This window comes from Bufo gargarizans, chromosome 3 (assembly GCF_014858855.1).
Source record: "Bufo gargarizans isolate SCDJY-AF-19 chromosome 3, ASM1485885v1, whole genome shotgun sequence".
NCBI classification, from domain to species: domain Eukaryota; kingdom Metazoa; phylum Chordata; class Amphibia; order Anura; family Bufonidae; genus Bufo; species Bufo gargarizans.
In genome coordinates this window covers 341,772,789-341,797,425 of record NC_058082.1, presented here as the reverse complement: position 1 = coordinate 341,797,425, position 24,637 = coordinate 341,772,789, and the positions used below count along the sequence as shown (strand labels likewise).

Below are 24,637 nucleotides of genomic sequence, written 5' to 3'. Positions count from 1 at the left end.
GTGCTTGCAACATAGTCTCTGACCCCAGTGGTTCAGTGGTTATACTGGGACTATCACAAGTGGTAGCGGTCTAGTTGCTCCTCTGCAATAAAGTCCAGATTCCTGTACAGAGATTAAAGGCTATGTACACCTTCGGAGGCAATTTTCATTTATGATTGCATTTTACTCATTTATGGCTAAAAATCATATTTTCAGTTGGCCTTTATTAAAAATATTGAACCGTTCTGTCACAAAGGGTAAACTCTTTTTTTAACTGTATGACTAGTACTTGCACTTTGTGCCATCATCTATAGAGATGAGCGAATTTCTGCCTATGAAATTCGTTCACACTTCGTTTGTTGGTAAAAGGTGAAATGCGTTATGGATTCCGTTGCCACGGACCATAACGCAATTCGATGACGGAATGCATAACGGAATATCTAATCATCTATCAAACCTTATCTCTAAACTGCTGAGGAGTCATAAACACTTATTTAAAGGGATTCTGTCACCAGTTTTTGACCCCCACATTCAAAAATATGGTTATGTGCATGGAAGAGGGAGAGGGAGAGCCGGAGGAGTAGCAAATGATTCTGAGGCGGCGCTGATGACAGCAAAGGAGGGGCTGGGCACCAACGGCGGCGGGTGCGGGCGGCATCTGGATGACATGAGCATCCCCCTGGGCACCTTACTGAGATGAATGACAGGTTAGATAAAACGTTTTTTACACTAAATGAGCCTACAGATTTAGCTTATAAGACCACATTAGGAATCACAAGGTTTCCATGCACATAACCATATTTTTGAATGTGGGGGTCAAAAACTGGTGACAGAATCCCTTTAAGCCACATTCCTATTAGTAAGATAAGACCGGAACTAAAATGAGTGTTTGTGATGTCAGAAAGCAGAGATAAGGAGCCCCTCAGCTCCCCAATTGACGGAAAAGAGAGAGAATCTATAGACTGCTACTAGGGAATCTCAAGGCTGTACAGAGAAAAGGGCTCGACATTTTTAAAGACCAATTGAAAAAATGTTTTTTAGTTCAAAATGATTACAATGCAATAATAAAAAAAAAAATTGCCCCCGAGGGTGTACAGTACATAGCCTTTAAAGCTGGCTTGCCAAACCTTCGGCCCTCCAGCTTTTGAAAAACTACAACTCCCAGCATGCCTGGATCAGATATTAAGACATGCTGGGGGTTGTCGTTTTGCAACAGCTGGAGGGCCGCAGGTTGAGCATCCCTGCTTTTTAAATGGTGAATACCAGGGGAGCGCCGGAATAACACCCTTACGGTTTAGCCCAATCCAAAGCAGTTAGTTGGTAGAGGGTGTCCACACTCACTGAGCCGTACCAGGAGTTTTTCGTTTGGCTGGGATGAGGTAATATTCTCCCTTTTGGAGGAGAGTTACTTTGCATACTTTTTTTTCCCCAGGGAGCATTGCTTGTACGTTTCCATACACTTTTAGAGCTCTTCAATGAGAATGAGTAGAATTGAATGTACATTTGTAAATCCTATTGATTTGTAAATGAATCCTCCTATTTACTGGAGCCACATAATCTCCTGGTACAAGAAGTGGAGGATTACTTAGAATTTGTCTTGGTTATTGATAGTTGTGCAGAAGATGGGTGAAGACATGAACCAGTGAACGTACAACCAACCACGTTCAATATACTGCCGCTTCTTGTTGTGGGGGTTTAGACATCTTTTTGATGTATATTGTAGCTGTAAGACTACAGATGAAAGATCTTGTAATTGTTTTCTGTAGCAGCAGAGTGACATATAAAGGCGGCAGGCCAACGACGCTACAAATGGACTTTCTAAGGTTAGTCTTGGAGATCAAACATTTTCTATTGATCTGGGGCCTCAAGAAATGTTTGCTTTATGTTGTAAGACATTAACATGAGAGCTGGATCCAATCTCTAGAGGTCCCTGTGCAGTCTGTGCTGCATTTCTTTCTTTGGAAAGGTGGAAACAGCCATAATGCATCCTCCATAATCGTGCCATGCTGTGCCAGTGCCAGCTGGTGCTCATCTAAACGTGACTTCAAGTTCATCCTCTACTTTCAAAGGGTCGTCTGAGATTATAAAAAAGTGAGAGCACTACTTTTGGCAATGGGCTTCAAATTCAAACTGGGCTCAACTGCAGTACCAGATACAGCCCTTGGATAAGGGTGGCACTGTTTCAGGAAAGTAGGCAACCCCTTTTTTTTTTTTACTCTCAAATTCTTTCGTTTTTGACACAGTCGGGGAGATTTATCCAGCCCCAGGGCCTGACTTGTGGCATTAAAATGTCTCACATTTTTGTGCAAGCCCCGTTTCGAGCAAACATTTGCGACGTGGTGGGACTTAAGCAGCCTGATACATTGACCATTACTTGCGCCAGTTTTCTGCCAGCTCCTAGCTGGTGCAGATTTCAGATTTTGGTACACAGACTGACCTGCCAGAATTATAAAGAAACGTACACCTCTTAATAATTTTGGCACATCTGACATCAATGCTAACGAAATCAAGAATTCTCTCTCATATCTTCCAAAGTGTACCATAGAAGATCCTCTCGGGTGCAAACACTCAAGATCATGGCTAGGGGTGCTGGTGTCCCAGATGTTGGGTGCCAGAGGGACACTAACAAGCCACTCTCCCGCAGTCAGGACTAGAGAAACAAATGTAATTTTTTCCAGGGGAAAACTATAGAAGTAGTGATAGACAGTGGAGCAGTAGGTGGCATGGGTGCCATAGGGTTGGTGCCACAGGGGACTCGAGACCCCTCTACCACATAAGAAGGCACCTGGATAATAAATAGCATGCAATAGGTGTTATAGATTTTGCATTAGGGCCCAGGAACTTCAAGTTACACCTCTCTGATCATTCATTGCCTTGGGTCAAGGAAAACAACTCTGCAGACACTAAATCAGCAGGGGGCGTCCAGGAAACATGAGGTTCTGTATCTTGGGAAGCCGGCTTCTCTGGATGTGACTCGATAATCAGACTCTATATAAGCCAAGATCAGTGGAAGATAAGTAAAGACTAATACTGGCACCCTTAGGCTGGGTTCACACGGGCGTCACGTTTTGGCTCAGGATGCGTCCCAGGTGCATTGCGGCAAACCCGCGCGAGTAGGTACGCAATTTCAGTCAGATTTGACTGCGATTGGGTTCCGTTGTTCAGTTTTTTCTGCGCAAGTGCAGAAAACTGAATGTGGTACCCAGACCCGAACTTCAATAGTTGTAGTGTAGGTCCTGAGGAAAGAACAGGAGACCGGCAGCTACTCGATCAATTGGAGGAGGTGAGTAAATTTATTTTTTATTTTTTAACCCTCAATTGAACTTCTACTAAGCATTCTGTATTAAAGAATGCTATTATTTTCCCTTATAACCATGTTCGAAGGGAAAATAATACAGTGAATAGACTTTCATCTTAGCAACCATGCGTGAAAATCGCACCGCATCCGCACTTGCTTGCGGATGCTTGCGATTTTCACGCAGCCCCATTCACTTCTATAGGGCCTGCGTTGCGTGAAATATAGAGCATGCTGCGATGTGTGAAAATCACCGCTCATGTGCACAGCCCCATCGAAATAATGGATCCGGATTCAGTGCGGTTGCAATGCGTTTACCTCACGCATTGCACCCGTGCGGAAACCTTGCCCGCGTGAAAGAGACCTTAGGCCCCTTTCACACAAGCGAGTTTTCCACTCGTGTGCAATGCGTGATGTGAACGCATAGCACCCGCACTGAATCCGGACCCATTAATTTCATTGGGTCTGTGCATTGCGTGAAAAATGCAGCATGTTCTATATTCAGCGTTTTTCACGCAGCCCTGGCCCCATAGAAGTGAATGTAGCTTCAGTGAAGAACGCATGGCATCCTCAAGCAAGTGCGGGTGCGATGCGTTTTTCTCTGGTGGTTGCTAAGAGATGTTGTTTGTAAACCTTCAGTTTTTTATCACGCGCGTGAAAAACAGCATCAAAACGCATTGCACCCGCGCAGAAAAAAAAACTGAACAACTGAACGCGATCGCAGACAAAACTGACTGAACTTGCTTGCAAAATGGTGCGAGTTTCACTGAACGCATCCGGAGCCAATCCGTCACGCTCGTGTGAAAGAGGCCTTACTCCATATTGTATGCAGAGGTTGTGTTCAATTATCTTGTGGCTTAGCAGCCCCTGTCTGATTAAGGTTGTTTGTTCCTTGCACGTCACTCACCGTCCCAATGAAAGTGTTTAATTAGCTTCTTTATGTAGAGTACAGGAGAGACCGGTCAGAACTGCCTGACTTCATAATTACCGTACAGATACGACATTTCCTGAGTAGTGCAGAGACAAATTGTACATTCCCAGGTCAGCGGGATAAAGACTTTAACATAATAATATAATACACTTACTTTCTTCACATGGCCTGTTTACAGTATTGAAGCTGTGATGAAATTGCCTCATTAAAGGGGTTGTCCCACAAAAAATATTCACCACTTTTCAAACCAGCACCTGGATCTGAATACTTTTGTAATTGCATGTAATTAAAAATGTAGTATCACCACTGACTTATTCATTAAAATGTATCTGAATAGCGCCATCTGCTGTTTGTTCTTTTTCCTATTTTGCTATCCACCTTTGGGGAGGTGGACGCACATGCTCAGTTCCATTGTTCAACTAAAGCATAAGAATGAAGGAACCAACTAGAGTTTCTGGCCTGAAGGCAAACATATGAAGAAGCAACAATAAAGATGGAATGGATATAAATTATCCGTAATATAAAGTAAATATGTTTATAATTTACTTGAAGGAGCACCATCCCGAACTATTCCTTAAGGTGTTTGTTGTCCAAGAGTACGATATACTTACCTGCTAGGTTAGTATAGATCTCTTCACAGGCTCTGCTGAGCTGGGGAGAGGAATAATAAAAAAAGACAACCCCTTTAAGATATCTTAGGAATGTTAAGGAGGTTGTCTCATCTCAGACAATGGGGGTATTTTGCTAGGATATTCCCCCATTGCCTTATAGGTGTGGGTCCCACCGCTGGGAAATGCACCTATATTGGCGTATGGGGAGAGCACATTGCGCGTGACCGGCCACCGCTCCCATTCACTTCTATGGGCCCGACGGAAATAGCCGCAGCCCCATAGAAAATGAATGGAAGGCGGCTGTGGTTGCGCAGTGTGCCCTCCACCTATAAGACAATGGGAACATATCCTAGCGATATGCCCCCATTATCTGAGATGAGACAACCCCTTTAAAGTGAAATGATGAATTTTTTCGGATGCCGTACCCATATAGTCCTCTTAAAGGGGTCCTCCACTCTTTTGATATTGATGAAGTACCATATTTTTCACCCTATAAGGCTTTTTTAGAGGAGGACAATAATAAGAAAAAAATATTTTTCATTACACCTCAGGTCAGACCCCCAATATTAATCAGACCTCAGATCACAGTCCTCCATGCCTCATATCAGCCACCAGCCATATATAATCAGCCCCCAGTCATATATATAATCAGCCCCCAGCCATTATTCAGCAGCCCCCCAGCCTCAGATCACAAAATAAATAAACCACTTACCTCTCCTGCTCTTGGACGCCACCGCTCCTCTCCTCCAGCGCGATTCTCTTCCTCCTGCTGTCGGCTGTGCTGTGAACTGGCGCGCACAGCGTCAGGTCACAGAGCGCCCTCACGCTGTGCGCAGCCACTGCACAGCCGACAGCCGAGGACCAGGAAGCAGTGAGTACAGAGCCTTCACCGATTCCTGGTCCTCCGGTACTAATGAGTGCTTCCATAATAGAAACGCTCATTAGTATTCGCCCCATAAGACGCAGGGGCATTTCCCCCCAGTTTGGGGGTAAAAAAAAGTGCATCTTATGGGGCGAAAAATACGGTATCTTCAGGATATTCCATCAATATCAGATCAGTGAGGATCCGACACCTGGCACACCGATCAGCTGTTTTTGGCAGCCACCAGCAATGGTAAGTAAACAGTGGACAGACCCGAGCACAGCATGGGATAGCAATCAGTTCAGCGCTCTCAGGATTATTGTGCATTATAGCGATTTATTTAAAGCTTCAAAAGAGTGAGTATTATTTATACCTGAAGAATAACCTTTTGAATAAGACTAATACGACTGAATGGATTATATGGCTATAATTGTGGAGCCTGAGTGAGGTTCTGAATCAGGTCGGTGGAGCAATAGTCGATGATTGAAGTGACTCCTTTATAAATAACACATTGCACAGCTAGATATGTAAAGGAAAATGTGAAAACTGTATGATGTCTAGCTTAATATTTTTTTTTTAAAGTAAATGGTTTAAAAATTCTTCATGTATAGTCAGAGAGTAGCTATCAGAACTCTGTTATTCTGATACAGATCTCCAAATCCACTGCATAGATATAGTGCTAAATGATAACATTTTGCCTGCAGTGACCTCTAGGGGGAGCTTATGAGCTGCACACTGTTATACATTGAACTGAATAGAACAGTCTGCAGTAGGCTCCCCCTAGTGGTGACAGTCAGATTACTTTTTCATTAAATCTATATCTGTGTAAAGGATCTGGAGCTCTAGTATCGGAGAACTCCGACTGCTATAAGATGGCACGGTGTTAATGGTGAAGACTCACTTTAAGCCTGCTGCAGCCATGTTGCACTAACCGTTATTCACTCGTCATAGCTCTCTATCCAGTTTTTCAACCATTTCCTGCATGCCTCATGCATTATCGCACAGATCCTATCCCGTCTATTTACCTCTCTAGACGTAAAAAGCCACGGCTTCCAGATAACAGCTCATATCATGCCTCATCCTTCCTATGTATTAACAGGATCAAGGTTTGTCACCGAAGACGTATCGCCGACTTCACGCTGCTCTGGCATCTGTTTCCACCGCTCTGTTGATTCTTACCAACCTCGTGTTCCTTGGAGGGGAGCAGGTTGGAAAGATATACTGGGAACGACTGTTTGTACAAGGTAAGGGGCTCATAACTGTAATCATTTCTATTCAGAGGCTTCTCTCAGTGCAGGAAATTAGCAGAATCGCTGTCTAAGCAGTTTTATCAATGGCTGCGCATACGTTTTCTTACTATCCTGAGCAATGTCTTCTCTAACCACGTTAAAATGTCAGGACTAGCGCGAGTCGCATCAGAGGAGATTTCCAATAAATCAGTCGGGTACTGGACTGTGATAAAAGCCCTCTGCATTTTTTTAAGTTTTATAGGAGTTTTATTTCATGGGCTTCTCTTCCAGCTCTGTAACGATATTATAAAAGAAGCCTCGATACATTGCTTACAGTCAGGCTACAGTTTTTCATGGTTATTTTTCAACCATTTGTGCATCTGTTTTCTGGCCGTCATTAATGGCCTTTTTGCATCCATTTTTAACGACTGTGAAAAGAGGCCATTAAAAACGGATGATTTTCATTGGGTTTTTAAGTTAATGCTCCAACCCCTGCAGTGTACTCAGTATATATAATGCCCCCTCATAGTGCCCCAGTATAAATAATGCACCTCTTTGTACCCTATATATATATATATAAAAAATATATCTATCTATAATAAACGTTGCATGTCCCATATGGGTAAATAAAGCATTTTTTGCATTTTTACTTTCTGGAGTGCTGCCCCTTTTTTTGCAATTTTTATTTATATATATATATATATATATAGATATAGATATATTTATAAATAAAATGGCCCCAGTTGTGTCTCCATATATAATGCCCCCCTCCAATCCCTGCTAGTGCTGTCATAAAATAAAATAAAAAATAATAATACGATACCTCATCCACTTGTGGGGGCAGCAGCTCCTCGAACCCCCACTGGGAGCACAGTTCCTGTTGCATTCAGTGAATAGTGAAGGGTTCGAGGAGCTAGTGTCCCCATGCGTTCAAGCAGGTGACTATATATATTTTTTTTAAAGGGTTTACAGAGACTTTACTAATGATGTATAGGTCATCAGTATCTGATCAGTAGGGGCCCGACACTTGGGACCCCCAGCTGATCAGCTGCTTGAGAAGCCATCGTCGTTCACAGTAGCGCCGCTGCCTTCTCTCAGCTTAGCCTAGGCCATGTAACATCACATTCATCAGTCACATGGCCTAGGCTCAGCTCAGCCCTATTGAAGTGAATGGGCCTGGGCTGTAATACCAAGCACAGCCACTATACAATGTGCGGCGCTGTGCCTCTGCCTTCTCAAACAGCTGATCGTTGGGGGTCCCAAGTGTCAAGCAGCCACTGAGGGATAGGTCATCAGTCCTGTAAAGTCCTGCAGGAAAACCCTTTCAACCCCTGAAAGACCCTTGTAGACATTGTTTAACGTCTGTTAGGAGGGGGCACTACTGTCTATATGACCGTTAAAAATGGGCCCGTTGATTACAGTAGGGTCCATATGGCCGGATATGTCCTGTTTTGATGACCAATATTCACTGGCCGGTAAAAAAAAATGGCCATGTGAATAGCCCCATAGACTTTAATTACTGTTATGTGAATTTGGCCTAAGTAGTAATTAGTAGGGGGGAAAAACAATATAAAGGGCACGTCTATTTTGGCAACCAATTTTATGGCATCAGAAAATGAAAAATAAAGCAACCTTGAAAATAGTGTAAATTACAGTCTCCTACCGCTCCAGTGCAAACCAAGCCTTTCCATGGTAATAGACTTCATACAAACCCTGTGTAGTCAGATTCTGCCGTCCTATGCACTTTTATCAGTCCTCTACTTCTTGCTAACTGACCAAATGTTAAAGGGGTCCTCTGACTTCAGCAAATGGCCTTTATCATGTAAAGAAAGTTAATACAAGGCGCTTACTAATGCATTGTGATTGTCCATATTGTCTCCTTTGCTGGCTGGATTTATTTTTCTATCGCATTGTACACTGCTCGTTTCTATGGTTACGACCACCCTGCAATCCAGGGTGGTCGTGTTTGCACACTATAGAAAAAAAGCACCAGCCCATGTGCGTTCCCACGGTCCCAGCCACTAGAGAGGCCGGCATTTTTTTCCTCTAGTGTGCAAGCACGACCAACACTGATGGACTGCAGGGTGGTCGTAACCATGGAAACGAGCAGTGTATAATGCGATGGAAAAATGAATCCAGCCAGCAAAGGAGGCAATATGGATAATCACAATGCATTAGTAAGTGCCTTGTATTAACTTTCTCTACATGATAAATGCCTTTTGCTGAAGTGAGACGACCCCTTTAATAAAGGGTTGAAGTGGGGAGTATGACTGCAGGACACGTTTTGTTTGTAGTCTGTTACCATGGAGAGACATGGGTCTGAATAGGTGCCATAGACACGAGACGATATGATATTTTAATTTCAAATGTTTCCTAACTTTCTAGCTTACAGGGAATAATAAAAACGGATTATAAAGGTGGACATACGGGACATAAGAGGGCGTTCCCTTTAAACCTTTATAGCTCATGTAAAGGCAGCGTCCGTATTTCATGGTAACGCTTAGGATTTCTTATTTATGATGGTTGCTGGCATTTCATACATTTGGGACAGGACTCGGTATTGACTCCTGTGAATACATTACTGTTATACATTGCTTGGTTGCCCTTTGTTTTGCTGACATAATCATTAGCTGTGTCCTGATTTGCATAAAAGACAGCATGATGCGGTGGATAAACTGGCTGAATGGGCAGCAAGCCGGCAGATGGATGGCGTTCAGCCTTGAGAAAAGTACGGTTATATATCGTTTTGCCCCAAAAGATGCATGACATTTACCGCCAAAAAAGTATTCGCCCTTCTCTCGATTTTGTGATTTCTCGGGTTGTCTTATATTACATTTATAATATTATTAAAGGGGTAGTAAAGGTTTTAAAAAGCCAAAAAACTGATATAAAAAGAACTATGGGGTAGATTTACAGTATCAAAACTCATGTAAAGTAGAACTGGCTTAGTTGTCCATAGCAACCAATCAGATTGTAAAGAGCTCACTGAATTCCAGCGTGGTCCTCTAGTAGGATGTCACCACTGCCACGAGTGACTTCCTGAACTTTTTTCCCTCTTAGGCTGGGTTCATATTGTCTCCTGTGAGTGGTATCATCGTAAAGTGAAAGACTTTAGAAACCACCGCATCTCAGCCACAAAGTGGAGACCATGTAACATTACTGAGTCACAAATACCACTCCAGCAGCATCTGATACCACCATGCTGCACATCTTCATTGTCAGCTGACATCCCTCTCCCACTGGCAGCAGTCTTGTCCCTTGACCACCCATCCCATACTGGTAGTAGTGTTGTCCTCTGACCGCTCCTCCCCCACCAGTAGCAGTATTGTCCCCTGACCAGTCCTCCCCCACTGGCTGCAGCATTTTCCCTGGGTAATGACCATCCCTCCTCCACTGATAGCAGAAAACTGACCCCCTGACCACCCCTTCCACACTGGCATTCACATTTCTCACCTGTCTTGTGGACTGCCGAGACAAGATATGAGTAGTGAGGCTGGAGTTGGAGGGAGATGCTTCTTTGCTGTTCCCCTCCATACTTTCAGAGGGTCAAGCACCTGTGTTGATGTCCTGCACTGCCCTAACATCAAACTGCACTGATCAGTACAGTTTCTGTACTCTCTTATAAAGTTAAGGACCTGTGGTGATGATGATGTCATTATAGGTCCTTAAGATTTACGAGGCATGGACTGCAGTAAATGCTGCAGGGTTTGCACCATTAGTGCAGTTCGTGTCTAAATATGTACGGTGGCCCCCCTGACAGAACGACCCACCAGGATCTGCCCCGTAGGTTTCCATGGCCGACCGGCTGCATGGAAGTATTTACATCACCAAACACAATGCCAAGCTTTGGATGGAGTGAGGTAACGCAGGCTGCCACTATACCTTGGATTAGTAACATGTTATGTGGAGTGGGAAATTACGCTACTCTATCTGGCGGTCCGATTTGGTGAGTTTGGGTTTGGTGAATACTTGGAGAACATTACCTGCCTGACTGCTTGGTGCCAACTGTAAAGTCTGGTGGAGGAGGGATATTTTTATGTGGTTGTTTTTCATGGGTTGGCCTTGGCCCCTTACATCCAGTGAAGGGAAATCTTAATGGTTCAGCATACCGAGACATTATGGACAATGGTAGGCTTTCAGCTTTGTGGAAACAGTTTGAGGAAGGCCCTTTTCTGTTCCAGCGCACAAAGCAAGGTCCATAAAGGCATGCTTGGGGGAGTCTGGTGTTGAAGAACCTAACTTGTCGCACAAAGTGCTGACCTCAACCCCATCCAAAACCTTTAGGATCAATTAGAACAGAGATTGTGGGCCAGTCCCTCTCATCATACATCAGTTTCTGACCTCACAAATGCTCTTGTGGATGAATGGGCAAAAATTCCCACAGACACCCTCCAAAATCTTGTAGAAAGCCTTCCCAGAAGACCAAAGGGGAGACCAACTCCATAATAATGTCATAAAAGCGTATTGGAACCGAATACTTTTGTCCATATAGTGTATGTAACAATGTAGATAATTTTCTCTCTGGTACCAGTTATAACTATTCTATTATGGTGGGCTGACTCTGCAGTGGAAAGTTAGATCATTCTTGCCATACTTCTCCAGAATGTCTTCCAGATGTCTCTTTTCAGCAGACTATGGGGGGAATTGATCATAAGGGTAATATTTTTCAGTTTTTCTTGAGTTTGCATTAGAGTACTTTGTACCAAATTCATCAAATGTCACATGGTGTTTGTTAAATCTGAATCTGGTGCATCTTTAAACCTAACACTTCTGTCTAGAAATGTTACTCCGGTTGTCCTACTTTACCCTTGTATTGGAGTTTGTTTGTGGCGTTTTTTTGTTGTTGTTTTTTTAGAAAGTCTCATGGATAAATCTGTAGTAAAACACATTACCAACTTTACCACCCATTTTTCAAAACTGGAGGGAGGGGTATATAAATGTAAAAAGTTGCAAAATTTTTGCACAATGGACCCAAAAAGTTACTTTTCTGAGCCAGAATTCTGGAGTGCAGGACATGATACATTCTCCCCACCACCACCATGCCTCTTTATAGGTGGCCACCCTCCTCTTTATGCTGTACCTCCAACACTTTGATGCACTGTTTGAGCACCAGGACTGAGTCTGATGATAATTGAACTTCTCGGAGGGCTGCTTTCCAAGAGAAAGCAGCCCTCCATTCAGCACCTGGGAGAATTTCCAAGTCTTCTAGTAGTCTGGGAGGTGTCTCCTTTTTTCGGGACCCTCCTAAACGTTTCAGGAGACTTGACAAACATGAGTAAAATGTTACTGAAAACCAGTACAGTTTTTCCAGTACTAAAATTTTCCTGTAGTATAGTCATAATCTTGAGAACCTGGTGCGTCAGGTAGACATTGACTTCTTGAACCTGAATGTGACTTCTTTCATGACACTCATTTACTAGCGGCTTTGATAACACACTCGTTTGCTTAGATGTCACATTTAAAGCACAAAATCAGCTTCAGTTGTGTAATAAGGCATGACTTAATTACCAGGGTTTATGTTAAAATGCATTCTTTCCTTCTCCTATACTTAGTGAGTAACGGACATGACGCCAATTAAAATCTAAAATATTCACAATGTGGTAGCTACTCATTCACATTCAGTTTTTATCCTTGAGCTCACCAGTCTGTTAAAGGTTAGAACATTTTTATTTCACAAAAGCCAATAAAGAACAGAGAGCGAAACATAAATTTCCTTAGTATTAATTCTTCATAGTCCATTGATTTTTCAAGCAATGAAATTAGAAAATATTCTGGGTAATATTCATGTAAAACCTCCAGGTCTGTTTGTCTGTTCTAGCTCATGATTAGGCGTTAAATGGTCAAGAATCGGGCATTGGTGGCCAGAAGGAGGTAAGATTTTAGGAGTGAAAAATAGATAGCTTGTCCACTCAAATGGGTGACCTGTTCCTGTGGTCAGTGGACATCCCAGCAGTCAGGACACCTCAGATCAGTCTTCTATCTTAGAGATAGGTGATGAGGTGTCATTTTGCTAACACCACTACTGCCTTACAACTCTAGGGTCCAGGGTTTGATTCTAGCCAAAGCACAAGTTATCAAGTTTGGATGTTCTACCTATTGATATGTGGGTTTCTTTCATCTTCTCACAATTCCGCCCCCCCCATGTTAAATTATAGCAACCAATCACTGGTAGGGTTGATCATGCTGATTAAAATGATACCTGTCTTGTGAAAATCGGTTGCAGAGTTACAGAGTAAAAAGATCTTTATTCTTTGCGCAAATTAGGGTTTCAGTGACCTGAGGGGGCGTACTGGAAAACTGAGGTGCACATAAGGGCTAGGCTCTGCCCTTCGGTGCACTGAGGCCCTCATTTGCATAGAGGATAAAATACTTTTTCCTTAGGAACACCGCAACAGATTTTCATAAACCCTAACTGGCAGTACGCCTGGTTTAATAAGTTTGACCCAGCTGATAGGTGCTCTTTAAGGTCCAGCAGACATTTGGTGCCGACTTTGGTGCCAATCACTTACTGTGATTGGATAAGGAAGCTCTATCTTAGGGTATTTTCAGCCGAGGGTTTTTGCCACGCATTTTTCAAGGCTATGCCAAGAATGTACTGATCCATTTGTGGTGCCGTTACTGCGCTGACCCCTCATAAAGCCACAGCACGAGCACATGGTTTAGCTCCATTCAGTGAATCTAACCCTATAGCAGGTATGCATGAAAACGCACGGTAGAACCTACCGCACAGCACAGTGGTTTCTACCAGTGGGATACACGGCAGATTTTGTCGTCTTCATGTGAACCTACCTGCACATTGTCCTTCTGTGACAGCTGCTCTTCAAATGAATGAACCAGGTGGTGGGGTGAGTCAACGACCTATTCCTGGAATGAACTGGTTGTCACCATTTATGCAGTACTTGAAAAATCTCTTTCTGTAGTTTATGTTATATATATATGCCCATATATACCAGCTGTATAGGTAATGTAGAGTGCAACGAAACACAAAAAAATTGATTATCCTTTAAATTGAATCTGGCCATATATCGACAGCTATCCATAACACATACATGCGAGCACAGCTCGGGTTAGAGGGGACAAAGCCGCTGCCAGACACTTCTTGAAAGTGGAAACCCAACTGCCTGACTCTTACTTCTCCAACATGTGCTGTCTTGGGAAAGTCAGGACACCCCCATACACATTAGATGGTGGCCAGTCCCATCCAAATCGGCACATTCGATTGACATTAATGTATACTCGGTGCTGTATTAAGTACTCATTGTTTAACTCTAGTGTTTTACCTCCAGACTCCAGAAGTCGCCCATATTTACACTCATGTCTAATACACTCTACACATTATTCATCAGACAGCTGCTAGATGACTCCTAAATCCCGGCAAATCCAGATAAACAAACATGTGCAAAGCCAATTCCAGGAGACATCTGCCAACGCTTTTGTAATAAGTATCATCAGCCAGAATACTCTTATTGCCTTCTTGTAATTAGTTTTTATCCATCACTTAGGAGCCAGAAACAGGTTATATGTTACTAGTTAACCTGCAGATTTAAAGCCCAGTGTAGACGAGACCCTTTGTCGTTATTTGAGCACTGATTTCAACATTTACGGTTATATTTCTTTTATGCGTTCTTTGTATTATAATAGGTGCTAAGGCTTGACATGAACAGGTTCTGAACATGTTATTAAAGCTTCAAGAATTTAACTAAGCATCCTAAAACAGGGTCAGATTCCCAACTAGAGGATCATCCAGGGTGCCCAGGCATTAATAAGAAGATGGACCAAAAGTTCCATCACAAGACAACCTCGTTTGAAGCTGATTTGGAGCCACTAGGGTCTATTTCATATGGATTCACAAGTAACCTGTTATAATGTATTACTGGTATGACCTGTGCACACAATGTTAATGGCATAAATTATTATAGAAAAGAGAAAAAAATGGCACAACTCTTTGATATATACTGAGGTACCAAAAGATATCAGCTCACAGTGTTGTGCATGAATAGGCACAACGCTGTTATAGATACAGGTATGAGCACAATTGTGTGGATGGCTCTCGCTGCTGGACTGCAACTGTGGACCGATGTTTGATCACTAGTCTCTGGACTGCAGCTATCATTTATGTTGATAATTATGGGTCATCTGGACACCAACTTGAACATGGAAAAGACAAAGACATAATATTTTTGTTATTGAGATGTGACTGTGCTTTTTAGTAGCCTCACTGTCCTTTAATCAGGTCAATTGGTCCTGAAACGTATAGTTATATATCATTCAAAAATATTACTCCAAGGAATTACGCTGGCTGAAGAACTGTGTCTTTTCCATTTTAGGACGAAAAAGATGCCAATGAGCTCTTCATGTCTCAAGGCTTATTTAAAGGGTTGAACATTGACTTATAGGATAGCTGCCTTACATCTTGTGGTATTGAAGGCAGAGCTTGTTAAAAGCTCATTTGCATTCCTTTCTTCCCAGAATTTGAGAGGAGCATGTATGGTCTATAAGTCTCCTTAGGCCGACTAAGGCGCTTTCTCTTCCAAGGAGAGATAGTACCCCCGAACTCTTTTCAATTTTAGTTTTCAAACCTAAACCATCAACAATGTAATTTCGGATGGAGATAACCGTTTACATGCCCATGTTCTGAATACACTGATGGTGGGCTCTCAGAAACTGTTCCAATCTTGACCGTAAGCATTCTAAACTATAAGGTAGATGATATTTGGGTAACTGGGTATCTACATATGGCTCAAGATATCCTGAGATGACTATTGCGAGATGATCAGCTTTTTTAAAGCTGGTTAGCTTGCTTCCACTAATTCTGTACCCAAACTAGCAGCAACCATATAGTACATTTAACTGATGTTTAGAACGCGTGAGTCAAAATTCACCATGGCTAAAAAAACTAAGTAAAAGCAAACACAATACAACAGCACTCTGCCAACATAGAATATATAAAGTAATGGTATATTCACTATATAAAATGAATATGCTGTAGTTATCAAATATATTTTGATTCAAAATCATTTGTGCCCACCCACCACAGCAAAGTGACCTCAGTCTGGATGGGAACCTACTCCACGACACGTCTCTCTGTGCCAGCCTTAATTCAGGGTAAGCAGGCTGCATATGTATACTATATCTGCTCCATTTGTTACCTCTCTCTGTGCCAGAAGGCCTCTCAATTTAGGGAAAGCAGACTACAGCTATATTTACTGTACTAATTAAAAACAGCCTGTGGAAAGGATGGGTTAGTTAGGAGTGCACCACTAAAATGGAGACAGCCACAGATCCAGATGCATATTGCAAAGACAAAAGTTAGTCTGCACCTCCAGCAAAATTAAGTAAATGCGCAGGTGTGCTTCGCCATGGCTGAAACTACAATAGTAAAAGCAAACACAATGAAACCGCACTCTGCAAACATAGAATATATGGTCTAATACTATGTTCACTATATAAAATGAATATAAAGTACTTAGCAATTATATTTTGATCAAAATCATTTGTGCCCATCCACCACGGCAAGGTGACCTCTTTTAGATAGGAACCTACCCTGTATGATACCTTTCCTTGTGCTATCTGGCCTCAAATTCCAGGGACAGCATGCTCCACCCCCATGTACAGGGGCCTCCAAAATTCACTTTTGTCTGAAGCTTTAGATTCTTCTATTGTCCAGATCTTTTGTTCTTCCAGTTTTCTGTATGATACCTCTCTTCTCTTGCCTGGTTTTGAATGAGGGAAAGAAAAAATTGTATCGGCTTATAAATGCAAGGCTATACACTCACCTAAAGAATTATTAGGAACACCATACTAATACGGTGTTGGACCCCCTTTTGCCTTCAGAACTGCCTTAATGCTACATGGCATTGATTCCACAAGGTGCTGATAGCATTCTTTATAAATGTTGGCCCATATTGATAGGATAGCATCTTGCAGATGGAGATTTGAGAGATGCACATCCAGGGCACGAAGCTCCCGTTCCACCACATCCCAAAGATGCTCTATTGGGTTGAGATCTGGTGTTTGTGGGGGCCATTTTAGTACAGTGAACTCATTGTCATGTTCAAGAAACCAATTTGAAATGATTCGAGCTTTGTGACATGGTGCATTATCCTGCTGGAAGTAGCCATCAGAGGATGGGTACATGGTGGTCATGAAGAGATGGACATGATCAGAAACAATGCTCTGGTAGCCCGTGGCATCTAAACGATGGCCAATTGGCACTAAGGGGCCTAAAGTGTGCCCAGAAAACATCCCCCACACCATTACACCACCACCACCAGCCTGCACAGTGGTAACAAGGCATGATGGATACATGTTCTCATTCTGTTTACGCCAAATTCGGACTCTACCATTTAAACAGAAGTCGAGACTCATCAGACCAGGCAACATTTTTCCAGTCTTCAACAGTCCAATTTTGGTGAGCTCGTGCAAATTGTAGCCTCTTTTTCCTATTTGTAGTGGAGATGAGTGGTACCCGGTGGGGTCTTCTGCTGTTGTAGCCCACCTTTCTTTCCCATTCTGACATTCAGTTTGGAGTTCAGGAGATTGTCCTGACCAGGACCACAACCCTACCTGCATTGAAGCAACTGCCATGTGATTGGTTGACTAGATAATCGCATTAATGAGAAATAGAACAGGTGTTCCTAATAATTCTTTAGGTGAGTGTATGTACCAACTATTTTATTGCTCGAAATGATCTTATTAAAGGGGTTTCCCAAGATTTAATTTTTTTACTAATAACCAGAGGTTGCACTAACTCCTGTACAAACGTCATAGATGCCTGTTCAGGCTATTTTACTCCCTGAATAAAGACTCTGTGTGTTCAATGGGCTCCATGTGTAGAGCTGTGTATAAGATGGGCTCCATGTGGCAGAGCTATGTATGCAATGGGCACCATGCAGCAGAGCTGTGTGTGCAGTGAGCACCATGCAGCAGAGCTGTGTGTGCAGTGAGCACCATGCGGCAGAGCTGTGTGTGCAGTGGGCACCATGTGGCAGAGCTCTGTGTGTCATGATCATGTAGTAGAGCTCTGTATTATATGCTCTATATGTAGCAGAGCTACATATTGAGCCTTGTTATCAGTAAAGAGGCTGCTGATTTGTCAATTTGGGTGGGCTGCCAGGCCATTTGCTGCGCCACTCTGTGGAGGATGCCTGTGCAGTGGCGCCGCCATCTTCACCAATACTGCTAGTGGAGTGGCGGTCTGGTGTGGTAAGCTGCCTCTTGTAATGGGTACTGTGGGCAGTGTGGGTACTGGTAGATTTATAAGCCCTGGTGGGGTGACTGGGTCTGTTATAGTAACTGGGCAGTTATAGCCAAATAATTACAGAATAGTCTTGGGAACGCTGTTTATGGCACTACATACGAAATCATCACATGGAGCAACTGCATATGGAAGCACTGTGTATGCGGAAACTGTGTATGGCAGCACTGTATATGGCAGCATTATGGAGGCACTGTGTATGGCAGCGTTATGGCGGCACTGTGTATGGCAGCGTTATGGCGGCACTGTATATGGCAGCATTATGAAGGCACTGTATATGGCAGCATTATGGAGGCACTGTGTATGGCAGCGTTACGGCGGCACTGTGTATGGCTGCGTTATGGCGGCACTGTATATGGCAGCATTATGAAGGCACTGTATATGGCAGCATTATGGAGGCACTGTGTATGGCAGCGTTACGGCGGCACTGTGTATGGCTGCCTTATGGCGGCACTGTATATGGCAGCATTATGGAGGCACTGTATATGGCAGCGTTATGGCAGCAGTGGTCTTATATTTAGTGTATGATGTTGGATAAATGTGAAATTGTTTACATTTGCTGTTTCTGCACAGAAGACATTATAGAGGAGACTGGTAATAAATAGCAGCCTCATAACATCATGTGGGTCTATGTTTTATATATATGAATTACTGCAAAATTCGTACTCCTCGGCTAAAAATACTCTTCAAAATTGTAAGAGGAGTATTTTTACTCTGCTTAAAAAAATGTAGTATGACCTAGGGGTGGGCGATATAGACGATATAGGCGATATGCGATATAAATTTGTGCCACGATATGGATTTTGTGCATATCGCCTATATCGCCGGACTGTGATATGATCGCGCTCTCTGCGCGCACCATCTTCTCCTGAGCCGGTACAGAGTGGAGAAGGAGGGAGTCCCTCCCTCCCCACTGTGCGCGGCTGCCACTGACCACCAATGAGAACAGAGGAGGAGGAGGGGAGGGACTGACAGGGAATCATTGAGTTTTCACGATCTCAGTGAGCGCGTGAAAACTCAAATCCGATGGTATATTCTAACCCCCAGGCGTTCCCATGGTGACAGGGACGCTTGCCTGGGGGTTAGAATATACAGGGCCACGCCGCTGACAGTAGAACATTTAAAAACAAATCAGTAACTTTAACTTTATTAATTGATGATCTCTTTACTGGATACCTTACTAGGTCTTAGCTCCGGTAACAGCAGGCAGTGCGGGGGGCGGCGCTCACTCACTGACGTCACGTGCCTGCTCCTCCCACTAGGCGGCGCAGGCGCGTGACGTCAGTGAGTGAGCGCCGCCCCCCGCACTGCCTGCTGTTACTGGAGCTAAGACCTAGTAAGGTATCCAGTAAAGAGATCATCAATTAATAAAGTTAAAGTTACTGATTTGTTTTTAAATGTTCTACTGTCAGCGTCGGGGGAGGGGGGGGGATCTGTGGATGGCACCGTTTAGGCGAGGGGGGGGATCTGTGGATGGCACCGTTTAGGCGAGGGGGGGGGATCTGTGGATGGCACCGTTTAGGGGAGGGGGATCAGCTCCCTGCTGTTGTGTGTACAAAGCGCAGGGCAGCAGGGAGAGTGTAAAGTCCTATTCACCCTAATAGATCTCGATTAGGGTGAATATGACAAGGGTTCTACGTTCTAGCCCTTAAGGAGGTTAATAGTTATTAAATAAAAAGTAAAAAAAAAAAAAAAAGAAGTTTAAACACGCCGCCCCCCCCAAATATAGAAAACAATATATTGCGATATATATCGCACATGCTTAAAATTATATCGCAATATAGATTTTAGGCCATATCGCCCACCCCTAGTATGACCTGTGCTGATAACCTATCCTCAGGATTGGTCATCAGTATCTGATCGGTGGGGGTCTGACACACAAGACATACTCCAATCAGCTCTTCGAGAAGGCAGCAGCTCTCCTGTGAGCACTGCGGCCTTCTTGCTGCATTTCGTAGGCCATTATTGACATTACTTTTATTGATCACATGGTCTAGGAGCAGCTCAGCCCCATGGGACTGAGCTGTAATACCAACCACAGCCGCTATACAATGTGCGGCGCTGTGCTTGGTGAGCTCTGAGAAGGCAGCAGCACTCACAGGAGCACCGATGCCTTCTCAAACAGCTCAACTACCAGTAGAACCTCTTCTTTATACAGATAGTAGAAGAGATGCCAGGGGCAGTGGAATGACATGTCACTGCAGGATCAGACTACACAAGGGTTTGTTTGTAGTCTGTAACCATGAAGACACATAGGTCTGCGTAGGAGCTGTAGACACAAAATGGTAGGATATATTTAATCAAGTTTGGATAGTTGCATGGGAGCAATAAGTGCCCATAGCCTTTAAAGGGGTTATCCAAGAGTAAGATCCTCGCTGCTGGGTTCGGTGTCTGATGCTCCCGGGCCAGGTCTTCCTCTTCCTGCTTCACTGAAATTAAAATCCATTGATGAGGTGGCATGTGACCGCTGCAGTGGTGACCTGTTCCACTTATCTTACGATAACTAGTCACATTGTCCATGTGATTGATCACATGTCCCAACCTCGATGGATGTTAATTTCAGTGAGGCATGGAGAGTTAGAGCCAGCCCTGGAGCTTCAGATGCCAAAGCCAGCTACGGGGACCAGGTAATTCAGATCTCCACCATAGGTCGGCCACCCTGGGAGGTCTGTCTTACTTGTGGATAACCCCTTTAATTATTTGGCCCCCCTAGATATGAAGACATTATTCAACTTTAGTATTAGCTAAAAAGTGTAAGTAGTCAGGTTGCACTGGCCCACCAGGTCACTAGAAGATCATCCAGTGGGTCCAGACTTTAACAATGTAAGTGCTTCAGAGATCCAGCAGAAGAGAATCCCATTTGGTGGTGACTTTGGAGCCAATTACTTACCACTAGAGTACTTTTTTCATTGGATGAGTGGCAAATAACCTATTAGATCTTATGAACGAGATGTCTTGTGTGTACAAAGATAACTGCAACTAAACATGGAATTGCCCGGGTTCTGTATAGATGGAGGCTCTGGATCACTTTCTCCGATGATCCCAAGGAACCTTACTCTGAAGTGATCGATTTTGGAACACCGTTGGCTCGGTTGACTATTTTCATCATAAGAAATACAAATAATTTGTTTTCAAAAAGTTTTAGTATCTTAAATCCTTATCAGACCAAACAATACTTATCCTGGCTGGCCTTGCAGGCTTGACATCACAAATGGTTCATACATGCTGCTTGAAATCTCAGTTCTTGGACAGTTGACTTATCATAGGAGTAGACCAGGTCAACAATCTTATTATATTATATTATCTAGGTTAAAAAGTGTTCCTTATCACTCTGCACGCCTCACTTTCTTTGCTTTGTTGCTGCCGGTTTCCTGTGCAGCGGAGGCAGTCGTCAGCTCCTGGCAGGTGCAGTCTTGGCAAGCTTCTGAGCCACTTTGCAAAATCAGGGCTCAGCAAGTGCTAACTGTTGTTCCAGCGGATTGTGCCAGATCAACTCTTGTTCTTGTTTATTTGGACTCTCTTTGCGGTCTTTTTCCTGGGCGGATGACTGCCAGTGTTACTCAAGCTATAATTTAGCAATTGTTAACACTTTTGTCACCTTAATGTGAGCTCAACATCATAATTACGACTTTCAAAAGCAAAAGTTTCTTTGGTTTGACAGTCGTACTTCTTCATGTGCACTTTTACAGTCTTTTTGTTGTTGTATTTAATCAGCTTTTTTGTTCGTGTGAGTAGATGAGACAGAAGTGGGAATCATAGAAACTGTTTAGTCACTCTTGTAGAACTGGAAGCCGCAAAATTGCTGCAAGTTTAGGGTCCATTCACATGTCCGCAATTTTTTTCCGGATCCGTTCCGGATTTTGCATACCCATTCATTTTTAATCAGGCCGGAACGGATGCTCTGTGCTGTCCGCATCTGCATTTCCGGATACGCAATTCCGTTCCCCCTAAAAAATAGAACATGTCCTATTCTTGTCCGCAACTGCAGACAAGAAAATTCATTTTCTATTATAGTGGAATGCACATTGCCGGTGTCCGTGTTTTGCGGATCCACAAAAAACACCTACGGACGTGTGAATGGACCCTTAATGTAATTGTTGGATAAATAAACCAAGTACTGAAAACTTTAGATTGACTGTTCGGCCAGTCTCCCTAATTGGTTCACAATTCTTTGTTGTTTTCATAATATATCAGTCAGAGTTTCATTTTTCTCATGCAGATCTTCAAATTCCCAGTATAGCTATAGTCAACTCATAAAATTCTGCTTGACTGCTGCCACCACTAGGGGGAGCATGTGAGCTAACTGCAAACTGTTTATGCATTGAGTTCCATAATAACACAGTATGCAGACAGCTCTTATACGCTCCCTCTAGTGGTGGCTGTAGGACAGCCAGAATTTCATCATTAAAAAGGTTTTCTTATCACAGCATCCCACATAAACAGCTGATTCTACTGGGGGAGGATACATCTAGCCAGTAATTTCTCCTGCAGCAGCCATTGCTACGAAAGTATAGTGTTATATGGTGTCTATTCTTACACGGTGATGGTCCATATACCCTAATAGGTCATATGGACAGGATTTGGAACGCTGTATAAAAAACAAAAACTGAGCTCTGAACCCTTTAAAGATATGTTAAAAGATTTATCAGCACAGAGAGACGGTGAGATTTCTGATTTCCCCACCCACACAAGATGATTGATATTTTTTCCTGCATCCATTTGTGTACACAGAAGGCTGTCAATTAGTGTTGAGCAAAACAAAGTCCATGAAGTGGACTTCGATCCGAATTTCAGGATAAATTCTATTCAACGCGAAGCTGAATTTTCTTCGTGCTTCATGATAGCGAATCGATTTAACCTGAAATAGTTTAAAAAAACTTTACAAAAAATCATACTTACTTGATCCATTTGCTCTCAACGGGCCGGCCGCCACCATCTTGCTTGAAGATTGCACACAAAATCCTATGCACAGTGACTTATGACGTCACCGGACAAATTTTCAAGCGAGATGGAGGCGGCCGGCCCATCGCGAGCAAATCGATCAGGTAAGTATGATTTTTATTTTATTTTTTACATTTTACAGATTGGTTTTTATATCAGATGGCACGATCAGCTATGAACGCGGCATCTTAGAGGGTACAATGACGGAGAGAGGTGCAATCGCCGCTCCCTGTCATTGCACCCGCTACTTACAAAGAAATGCAATTTGTGACGAATTATAAAATTCAGCGAAGCAGCCAAATCAAATTCGCTCATCTCTGCTGTCAGTCATCATGAGTGAAGAAAACAAAAAAGCATCCTGGACCAGCACTTTCCTATTCAAACTTCTTTTATTGGTGCAAAAGACCAAATGACGCGTTTCGGGGACCTGCTCTTTTCTCAAATACGGGGCATACTTGTAGCGGGGATCAAACGCATCTATATACATGTATTATGTTTTAAAAATTTGCGCGAAAAAGGGGCAGGGCCAATTTGCACATAAAAAAAAAAAGCTGCTCCATTTATCAAAATACAATAAAACTGGGATAGATTAACATCAGAAGGACTGGGAAGTCTGTTTGAAACATTCTTAAAAACATTCAATCATCGTGAGTGGGTGGAGTAATCAGGACTCTTTCTGTCTCCTAGTCCTGACGGGATTTTCTTAGCTTTTTACTCATACATTTGGCTGCCCCTATATATGACAGTTCAGCTTCCCTTCCTCTGTCATATCCTGCTCTCAGATTAGGGCAACAGAAATCATTATATTGCAAAAGATAAAATGTTTACTCTACAATGTATTCTTCTTGTGACTTGCTGTAGGCTGCTAGGTTTTAGTGAATTGGCCTGAGCTGCAATGCCAGATGCAGCCTGTGGTCATTTAGTGGCGCTGTTCTCGCACCATCATTTTTTTAGCGGACTGTCAAAGTGATGGGCTAGGCCGCTTGCCCATTTTGGGACAAAGGGTCATTACAACCGAGCTGTGTTGCCCAACACATTTACAGACTTTGCAGCGGCTAAGGATGCGTATCATGTTAACATGTCAAACTAGTCTGAATTTGAATAAAACGGCTGAAATAACCTCCCAAAAGCACAGGCCAGGTTCACACTGATAAATGGGAGAAGATGAATGAAGGCCACAGTCGAAATGTTCTGTGATAGAGAACATAAGTCAGCGCTCGACAGACAGGGACTTATCACCGGAACACAGACCTCGCGCTCGCCATCGCTTGTTTTATGTAATTCTCAGAAGATGGGGACAGCTGGGTTGTTTGAGGATCTTAGATGTGTTTGTTTTGGGAATGTAGAAGAAAAGAGAGCACATTTCCTACCATGTGGCTCATTTTCTATAATTGCAGATCAGTATTGGAAACAAACGGAAATATAAATGAAAGGGCATCAGTGCTGGTTCAGCGGCGGCAACTCATGCGGGAATTACTTTTGTTTCAGAAGGTTTTGTTCTTGATAAGTGATACCCGTCATCGCCCGTTGCC

General features: G+C 43.1%; 1 protein-coding gene across 1 annotated transcript in view; it reads left to right on the top strand.

Annotated features, from left to right (window-relative positions):
• HHAT (hedgehog acyltransferase) overlaps window positions 1-24,637 on the top strand; it is a 324,329-nt gene that overhangs the window by 191,380 nt on the left and 108,312 nt on the right. Inside the window, exon 11 of the mRNA XM_044286517.1 lies at window positions 6,778-6,922. Coding sequence (XP_044142452.1) covers window positions 6,778-6,922 — 145 coding nt within the window. The remainder of the gene's footprint in view (window positions 1-6,777; window positions 6,923-24,637) is intronic.